The 10,916-nt window shown below is 37.5% G+C and overlaps 1 protein-coding gene across 1 annotated transcript in view; it reads right to left on the bottom strand.

The window, feature by feature from the left end:
• Nucleotides 1-6,073: 6,073 nt before the first annotated feature.
• LOC138314847 (NACHT and WD repeat domain-containing protein 2-like) overlaps nt 6,074-10,916 on the bottom strand; it is a 44,066-nt gene continuing 39,223 nt past the window's right edge. Inside the window, exon 8 of the mRNA XM_069255431.1 lies at nt 6,074-10,878. Coding sequence (XP_069111532.1) covers nt 7,117-10,878 — 3,762 coding nt within the window. The 3' untranslated portion in view covers nt 6,074-7,116. The remainder of the gene's footprint in view (nt 10,879-10,916) is intronic.

Genomic DNA, 10,916 nt, shown 5'->3' with positions numbered 1-10,916 from the left:
ACGTTCCGGATATGTTTGGTCTTTAAAACCGGGTATGAGCTTTGTAGCTGCTCTCCTTTGGATGTTCTCTAGTAGTTTTATATCCTTCATCTTATATGGACTCTATACACTTGAGGTGTATAATTCAAAGTGGGGTCTTACAAGATCCTTAAACAGTAGTTTAAACTTTACGGATCTTCCTATAAGTCCCCAGGATGCTGTTGCTTTATTTACTCATTGTTGTATGTGTGTTCTGAAATTTAAATCCTCATCCACTGTTACTCCAATGTCCTTTTCGGATGCTATATTAACGTGATCTAACTTTGCTCCTGTTACATCTGACATACTATACAGTCTTTTCTTTCATACCTACGGATGTAATACTGGCTGGTCTAGGACAATACACTCATGCCGACTGAGGCTGTATTGCATGGCTATCCATGCAATAAAGCCTCGTGACGTCACGGCGTCAACACAATTTTTATTTCCTGGGTAAAATTTTAACATTTTTTTTCACAAACTTGACTGATTTTACTATATAAGATGCAAACAACGGAATTAATGTTGAAAATATCACGTACTTTTTCATGCATGAAAAATTAATTTTCAGCCGTGGATTTTACGGTAGGATATTATAATTGTGAAATTGCAATAAAACGTCAAGGTGTGAAAGAAAAATACTCTTGGGATATTCTACCCTCGGGATCACAAAATGTTGCAAAACCCTCGGCAAGCCTCGGGTTTTACTACTTTTTGTGACCCTTGGCTAGAATATCCCTATCCTTCATATCCACATATGAAAGAGTCTTATATTCTCTTTGGATTAAATCGAAAAAACTTTACATGTGTATAGGTAAAACTTAAGTAACCACTTTTCAGATCATTTTTCAAGATTGATCAAATCATATTGCAAAATATTTTTATCTGCTATGCTTTTGCTTTCTCTGTATAATTTTGTGTCGTCCGCCAAAAAATGGCGACTGGGATTCAGTATTTTCCGGTAAATCATTTATATTGACTACAAACAAAATTGGTCCGAGGACGTTTCCTTATGGTATGCCGCTTATACAGAATATGTCCTAGATGATTTTCAATTTACTATTACTTTTTGGCATCTATTGTCTTCTATTCAGTTAGTAGTCCGTTCACAAGGCTTTCATTAAGTCCTTATAGATCTATATTACATCAAGTTAACCACCATTATCAATTATTTTTGTCCATTTTTCCAAAACCATTAGTAAGTGGAGTTGTGCTGACCTTCCAGTAATGAACCCAAATTGCTTACTACTCAGAGGATTATTTTTGTCCATATGGTTTACTATGCTATACCTTACTAACTTTTCCAGTGTTTTACCAACAACATTTGTAAGACTGACATGTTTGTAGTTCCCTGCTTCTGACTTTGAACCCTACAATGGCGTTATAAAGATGGAGACCACCCGCAAATCAACGAAAACAAAACACAGAAAATAAGATGAATTCCATTAAATTAGTGTGAATTTCATAAAGAGAACAGATAAGCTGTAGAGACGTAGCCTGGTCAATGTCGTCACAAGACACACAGCCCAGCATAATCATGTAGACGAGACGGACTAAATATATTAAGATAATTAAGTATACCAATTATTTCCTTTGTTTTACTAGCAGGTGATGATGAATCCCATTGTCTGTGATATGGGCCTCATCATATATGTCAACACAAAACACCAAGTCCTATATTTATAAATATCACTTTCTTAAAGTAGGACCTGTATCTGCTGCCCCCATCCTAAATAGAAATACATATGTATGATAATGACAAGAAGACATTTCACGTCATATTAAACAGAGAGAAGTTATATTACATGTACACATACCTTTATGTATATATGAAGGAAAACAAATAATCAACATTTCCTTTATATAGAGAGTTGCAATTTCAATTTGCCATTACTTCCAGTGCTCGGAGCCAAGAGTATGACAGAGAGGGACATGGGCTCAGCCGGTTATTTGGCATAAAGAATGGGGTTTCTGTCGTTACCGCAGGGCCCACCTCCCTCCGTTGTGGTATGGAGGGAGGTGTCCACCCTGTTATATTTGACTGAGGTGGGCTTGAGGTGATAATGGGTTTTAGTAAACGGATGGGGGTCTCATTGTCCAGTTCGTCTTCAGAAATTTTAACCTAGGGGAACCGGTCTCTCGATCGTGGTACCAAGGTGGGAGACACTGGTATGCTCGGTTCTTTGGCTACTAGTTCTCCTTCTGGGCTCTTATCATTCAGCGGCCATTCTTCCATAATACCTTTTGAAGTAGTTGGTGTAAATATTCTAAATTATTTATATTTGTTGGGTGTTTTGTTCATGCAGTCTATGTATTAAACAGAGAGAAGTTATAATACATGTACACACACTTTTATGTATATATGAAGGAAAATAAATAATCAACATTTCCTTTATCAACAATAGAGAGTTGCAATTTCAATTTGCCATTTCTTCCAGTGCTTATCATTTTCTTTTCATCCTAAGCGTCTTAAAAATCATTATTTTTAACTTTAAAAGATGATTTACATATATTTCATTTATCATAAATAGGTCATCAGTGAGGTCGATATTTGCATAATACCGCTCAGGGCAATAAAACACCATGTCAACAAAATCAAAGGTCCTTTTGTATATTTAATATGAAGCTGATATGCATGCTTATTACAAGAAATGCGCTAGTTTTAGTATACCACACTGAGTAACTCAATGTTTGGGCTGCCATGGGTGATGTTAGTCTAAAAATGGAAATGCCGAGATGATATGCTAAATATCAACCTCCTCGAGACCCTGTTTAAGGAAACGAGGACACTGGAAATCTATAGTATATCTAGCAGGCATATGGTACATTAATTGTTGTATTTTTTGTTGTTATTTGTATATGTCAGATAAATAATCAGAGATCATAAATGTGATGTTATAAAACATTAAAACTGACAATAAAAGTTTAAACAATTCCGCGCTGAGATGAACATGAACTATTTTTAAAATAGTTATGAGACATTATCTTATATACCCGGTATAGGTATATCCACAGTGAAGTTCTTTGTTAACTGAAATGCGTTTACTTGCTTGATATATTTTTGGTTACAGCTAATATTTACCCATCATTTGCATGTCACAGTCTCAGATGAGTGTTTTGTTTTTTTATATTTGCGTTGTCGGAGACCATGTTTATACAGCTCGCGTTCAATGCTGAAATGAGTATACACTGTAGGTTTATTAGATAAAACTTCGCATACTCCCTGATACCAGGTCTCGTATCGAAACAGGCCTTCAACTTAATTAAGTATTAAAATAAGGATATGCTTTGTTTATCTTACATCGATTGCGACACAAGTCACACAAAGAATCATTTTCGATGAACTGATCGAGTGTACGGGGCATGAGTTTAAAAAAAATCAAACTTGATGTGACGAATGACCCCTGACATTTACAGATGAGACACATTGTCACAAACTCCACCCAATATCAATAATAACTCATGTCCATGTGCTGTACTTATTGTGAAACTGGCCAGTTTTAACACTTACGTATTGATGTCACTATTTTTTTCAAAATTCATAAGAGTACGAAAGAAATTTTGTTTGCACACTGTGTGAATCAGCGGATTCTCGCAAATGGGTTTAGACAAAAGTCATTCCATAACATGATAAACTAAAAAATAGGGACACTTTTAAGTGTTCAATACTCAACGTTGATAAGTCTAATGTGACGTCACGATAACGTCGGATTCATAGATGTATTAAGAAAAAGAAAATGGTAATCAGAAAGTTCGATTTTAGTATGAAAACAAAGAAAACTAATTACTATGTTGTTTGAAATGGTTGTAAGCAAATTACGTATAATAAAAAAGAAAAATATTAGACGGTCTTCGGCACTGACACGCCTCAGTCTACAACATAACTTTTTAGATTTCAAATACTATAATCTATGGTGGCTGTTTTGTGCCATTTCGTCTTTTCGTCTTTTCGCCCCGAAAAGACGAAATTTAACAAATTTAAATTTCGTGTTTTCGCGGCGAAAAGACGAAAAGTCAAACACGAAAAGACGAAAGTGATACACGCTAATTAGCGACTTTGATTCTCGTCTTTTCGCCTTCAAAAATCTCGTCTTTTCTCCCCGAAAAGACGAAAATTAACAAACCTTTAATTTCGTGTTTTCGTCTTTTTTCCCCGAAAAGACGAAAATTAACAAACCTTTAATTTCGTGTTTTCGTCTTTTCGCCCCGAAAAGACGAAAAATAACAAACTTTAATTTTCGTCTTTTCGCTCCGAAAAGACGAAAATTAACAAACCTTCAATTTCATCTTTCCGCCCTTGTAATACTATAAATTTAATAAATCGATTGTTATCATAAACTACTTTAATGCTTCCATATTGAACAATTAAGTCAATATTAAGATAACAAGATTTCAAAATGACTTTCACTCTGGACCGGAAGACGAAAAGACGAAAATTAAGGTTTGTTAATTTTCGTCTTTTCGGGGCGGAAAGACGAGAATTAAGATATTTAATTTTCGTCCCGAAAGACGAAAAGACGAAATGGCATAAATCAACCACCGTAATAATCAGAGGTCTACACAGATTTTTGTTTTATCACGAAAAGTGAATATTATTTGTATCGAATCGAACGTGTCACTTTATGTAAAATGGTAGATCTAAAAATAAAAAGATTTTATTTAGGCATGTAAAATGAAATAGTATAATTTAATATATTTATATCATAATGTGATTTCTGTTAGAATGCAAGGTGTTTATGGTCCGTATGAGTTATTCCCCTTTCTTAACTTTCTACGATAAAGGGTTGGCCGATTAACGCGTGTGGTTAAAAACTATAGGGCGAAGATATACTAAGGGAAACATCTCAAGTTTGTGCCAAATTATATAATTGTATGATTATATAATTACCATTACAACATTGTAACACAACACTGTAGTTATACAATGTATGTAATGGCAATTAATTGAAGAACGTTAAATTCTGGTAGATAAGTTACTACCTATAAGCAAATCATAATGTTACAATCATTTTAATAGTCACATTTTTCACTATATGTAGTTGTATTTTTTTTAATTTGACGGAATAACACTATATTAAGACACTCAAATTGAAGCAAATCAAAAAGTTTTCAAAGGAAAATTTCTAATACCAGCAAGCTCTTATCATATTTGACACATTAATTACGAGAATAAATATATATTACACTTATATAATTTTAAATAAAATAATATTTATATGCAAGTGAATAATTCACTTTGGAGATGTATTTTTCTTTTATCACAAATGAAGGCATATTGATAAAATTCACACTTGATCGAATGCGTTTATTGATAATAAAGATATAAGAACGTATAGAAGTTTTTAACCAATCGATGCTCCACTTCTACTTACAATGGGTTGGATTTTGTACATTTGGTCAAAAGATGAAACTCGAATTATCTCCCTTCAAACAAATGTATAAATGTTTTTTTTTTATTTCTGTTTTCCCCAAATGATGGTATATTGACAAATTCACACTTGATTCAAAGCGTTCATAGATATTATAGATCTACGAACGTATAGAAGATTTTAGCCAACCGATGCTCCGCTTCTACTTACAATGGGTTGGAAGTTATTTACATTTTGTACATTTAGATGGAACTCGAGTTATCTCTCTTTAAATCCGATATTTCATTTAAGTATTACCTCGAACAGTGTATTCGCGATGTACACTATTTTTTGTGTTTAGGCTCCATAATATGATCATTATAATGCAATCTAATTACAAATGTATAATGCAATCTAATTACAAATGTTTTGAGGAACTTTTTTTTTCTATGAAACCATCACGCAATTGTTTCAGCCAATAAGAGACGGCGTTACAAACTACGTATTGAGATGATAACATAACATCTTAAGCCAATGTAAATGTTCATTACAAGCAAGATTGAATTATTTCTATTTACATTGAGTATATTGCTTAAAAATTTCAGATGTCCTTCAAACGGTTAGGCCAGGTGTGTTTATCTACACGGTTCTGACGACGACAACGACGACTATGACGACAACAACGAAGAAAAGACGAAGGCATAACAGTTAATTAATCACATTTATTAATAAAAGGATGTATCATCGTGTAATTGTTTAGGCTGAACTTAACATCAGTTTTTAACAAGTAAAAACAACATTAATATATTTTGTCAAATGTTGACATTGTGTATTAAATGAACGTTAAAATGTTCCTCATTCGAAACTGAACATAATATATGTCATTGGCACGAATGCAGCATATTTCATCAGATACTCAATTTTATAAACATTAATCTATGGCGAATTTTCTCACATTTGAAGCTGTATGCATTAACATTGTCTTCATACATAGAAACTGTAAATGCTATCAAGTTCGGATATAAATAACTTGTAAAGCTTTTCTGTCTGGTGAAAAAATGCATGCTGAAGTAACACCAAATCAAATTACTACCAACTTTCCAAATTATAGTGAATGCGACACTGACGATATACCATCATATGCATATGACTATCTTATCCCTTTTAACAGTTTTCAATCTTATTTAAAACGACTAGAATTACGGTAACTCATGATCTACCTCACGGTATATATCAATAGTAAACTAGATACCCTTGGCCAGCAGACACCAAATATCAGCCACACCTCTGTATCTCCATGTTTATAGAGGTGACTGAAGAAACGTACTTCGACACTACATGCATATGTAGTGATTATCTTTCAGCTGCAACGAAGGGCCCGCAATGACAGGCGTCATTCAACTGTTTGGCAACGTAAATTAGTATAAATTAATTAAAACAATTAATTCATTTATGCTTGTTATCGCGCGTATTCGACCTTTGACACACATAAAACAATATGGTATTTTTTAAAGTTCTGCCACAGAATATCTTGAAGTTCCGTACACAACAAACGCAAAGCCCCTTTTAATCGCTTCAGAAATACAGAATTTGTTTCCGCAAACTGGCATTGCATTTTTGTTTAGTTAAAATAGAAGAAAATTATAACTTACGGCAAATAACGTGGCTTAGGTCTATTGTTTCAATTCGGAACCATTGCTATTATAGGACAGTTTCACAATGAGTTCCTAAATCGTTTTATTTTTGTGACTCATGATATGACGCAAGCTCTTGACTTTTGTGCCTGTCTGGCTTTCGCCACAAATCTAGCTACCTGCAGGGCTGTGCCCATACTGTTCTTGCTTTGCACTATGTCCCCGTTCATTGTCCGATAACCGTTGGGAGTGTTCGTTTGTATGTTCCTACTCGGCAAGCACTGTAGAAATTCGACACTTTCCTCATATTCAGGATCAGCTATTGATAGAACAGTAAAACTACCATCGACGGCTCCAATCACAACGGTCTCGCCTTCCGCTGTGCTCACCATGGCTTTAACTTCAGCGTGCGCCTTAAAATTAGCCACCATTTTGCCATCAGACACACGGAATACTCTGATAGTACGATGGCCAGAGTGGTAATAGACAACATGTCGGTCATTTTGTGTAAACATTACATCAATGCTGAACACGCCTTCAGCCACTCGTGGAATAAATGTTCTAACAGTCTTCCCTGTTTTCAGTTCCAGCAGCTGCAAGCCTCCCCTATTAGGTGCATACAAGCCAAACTTTCCATTCTTCATGACCATGCCGTTCCATCGACTCACAGATCGTGGAACGGTCTTTTTCTTGAGATCTATGACATTTCCCTTCTCTTCGTCGACAAGCACAACTTGGTGAGGGTCATGTCTCATCGCTCTCATGGATTGCACTGGTTTATAATTGTTGTATTTCAGGCCGAGATTGTATAGATGGGTCCCCGACTTTGCGTGGTAGACACCAAGAACATCGCCAGTTTTATCAGTGGCAAGTACTGCAAAGAAGGATCCATCTATGGTTAGTACTCCGGGCTTCATTACCCTGAGGTTGTACTCAAAAGTGTAGACTGGTTCCCCTTCCGGGAAGGTATAAGTTACAACTTTACCCTTGTTGAACCCTTCTTTTGCCAATGTAATCACTCTGGTGTCTCCTTCATTCAACAGGAGTTGTTGAATATCTTTGTGTTGAATCACTTTGGAAGCAGACTCCTGGGACACTTCCCAGATAAGAAGTTTTCCTGTCTCTGCGGCTGCCACGTATTTACCATCTTTCGTTATGACAGCCAGTGATACGACTGATTTTGTCTCAAGAGACAGCTCGAGCTTACCGGTACCGAGATTCCATACTCCAACACAATTTCTGCTCGTTGTCACACCGTAATGCGTTTCTGATGCAAGGTCGATGGTTTCGATCGGCTTCTCCATTCGGTCAATAGAATGCACATCTTCCAAAATGTTGTCAAAATTCCATACTTTGATAGTTTTGTCTATGGAAGACGAAATCACTTTATTACAGCCCGAACTTACGGCTCGAAGTGAAATGATTCTTCCGAAGTGGGCATCGAGTACCTTCACCATATTACCCTGCTTTGTGTCCCATACGTACATGTTCTTTCTCACACCAGCCACGACAAAGTGGTTGTGTTTTGTAAACACTACCAAAGTGCTGAGTTGGTTTTTGGTCGGAATATTTCTAGTTCCCGGTGGTAATTTGAGTTGTACAAGCGCATCTGTTTTAAGGTTCCAGAGCTTATATCCCAGCGCAATTGTTGCAACCAGATAGTTTTCATCTTCGGAAAGAGTCAATGCGAACACGATATCGAAATTGTCTCCGAGAGTGCGGTCATACCGCCATACACTATCTTCACGTTTGTAGACAGCCACGGCATTGTCACTAATTTCAATACACGTGTATAGAATGTTTTTTTCCTTATTCACGGCTATTCCGCTGTGAAATTCAAACGGTTCGATAGACTGGTCCTGAACCTCCAAAGCCATTTCTGTATCATTTTCCGTGCCCGACTTGCATATCAGGTACGTTTTGTCATCATTCCCTAAGTCTACAGCTAGAAGAGGCATTTTGAGGGGAGTGTCGTGTCTTGATATCAGATCTCCATTCGTGCTATATAAGTACCATTCTAGACTAGTCCAGATGGCAACGTGTGAATTGGATATGAATGTTCCAATGATTGAAGCAGTCTTCCCGTTCATAACGGGTGTGATGATTCTATAATCACCAGTCATGATCGTGCATATCACCACTTGATTGTTGTTTGTGAAGCTTGCGGCATATTTGTCATTTTCACATATGGAAAGATTTGACATGATTCCATTTATTCCAGGCACGACATTTCTGAACACTTCCCCGTTTGAAAGATCCCATATTATGAATTTGTTTGACACCGAGACAAGGTAACGACCGTTTGAGGTCGTACCGATACCGAACGGAGCAAACGGATGACCCTCCAAGGAGTACTGCAGGGGTCCACCAGGTGTGTGAAGACAATGATGCGCCGGTACTAAGGCACAATCCTCTAGACCGTCACTGTCACACTGCTGGATCAAACTCCGGATGTTTGTGTTTTGCTGGTAATATGGAAGCAAGCGTCCAATAATTTGAGGGCCGAGCATATCGGGATAGTGACTGAGGATGGAACTAGAAAGACGAATCGCGTCAGCAATCAGTTTTACATCCTTTTGGTAAACATGTTCCAGAAGGTCTTCAAAATCCGCAAGGACGGATTGCAATGGCATTGAACTGAGTTTTGCATGAAGCCACTTGTAGTTGAATAGCACTGTTGCGTAAAGATCCTCGTACTGATGGGATCGTATTAAATGGTACGGTAGTTCACTGAGCTTTCTCAGATTGTAGCGTGTGACAGCACCATCTGACGAGAAAACTAGTCTCTGAATGGGCACCTTCCTGTCGCTTTCTCCTTTCATCTCATCTAGTTTGAACATTCGACGTTGGCCCTCTGTGTATTCGAATGGTTTCGGGACTCCGCCTCCCCAAATTCCGAGAAAGTACTCGGAAAGGTTCGCGTGAACGACACTGACAAAGTTGAGATTTCTGAAATACCTTTCTCTCGCTGCTTCAATAAACTGTCGATGATACCAGCCGACCACGTTGACGCCGTCGGCCTCTCTCTCGCTGAGGTAACCCGGAAGATCACTCCTTATTCTGGTCCATAGTAGTGGTGGAATCCTCCGAACAGGCGGCAGATGGTACTGATACACGTCATTAAGAACCTTTTCATCAAGGGATAGCAGATCTTCCAGCTCGGATTCCGAGACACCACTTTTAGCAGCGGTGATGTATCCAAACGCATGGGCAACTAATGTTTTCCCGTGTTGAATCTCAATTCTTTCATAGAGCTTCATAATACTGTCATGTATTGTGAACTGGAGAACGGTAGTGCTTGGCTTAGTGTATGATTTCCACGTGCAGATTTGATCGAACACAAGTTTTACGAAGAGTGGAAGATTGCACTTTGTGAATGCCTCGTTTACTAAGTCCCACTGTGCATCAGTGATGGCTTTATTTGCATTCTTTAACCAGAACTTTAGAATTGTACCACTTAAATTCTCACCTAGCGGAAGCACTGCCACATAGTTCTCCTCTGGCTCAATCATAATGCGAATTGTATCCAGTATGCCATACAACCGCGGTAAAGTCGACAGAATCATCTTTACATTCGCCGGTAGCTGGGAAGGAAGCCAAGCAAGTTGATGTGCCCCATCCGAACCTGATAACTGATCAAGAGAATCCAGAATCAGAACTAACGGCTTCTCCTCAGTTGCAAGATTAAGGAGAGTTTTAAAATGGTGAATCAGCGGCGCGAGTTCGTCAGGGATATCGTCCGATGGCGAGTCGTAGAGGACGCATATCTGTTTACACAGACTTGTCAGTAAGGGGATAATGCTGGAGCTATTCGGTGTCGTCCCGAGGAATCTGATGACTAGCATCGGTTGTCTGTCCTCAGGGAACCAGGACTTGATCTGTAATGACACAACAGTCAATTTAGATATGTACATAT

Source organism: Argopecten irradians, chromosome 2 (genome assembly GCF_041381155.1).
Source record: "Argopecten irradians isolate NY chromosome 2, Ai_NY, whole genome shotgun sequence".
Taxonomy (NCBI): Eukaryota; Metazoa; Mollusca; class Bivalvia; order Pectinida; family Pectinidae; genus Argopecten; species Argopecten irradians.
The sequence above is the reverse complement of the archived record's forward strand: the minus strand, read 5'-3'. Positions and strand labels throughout refer to the sequence as shown.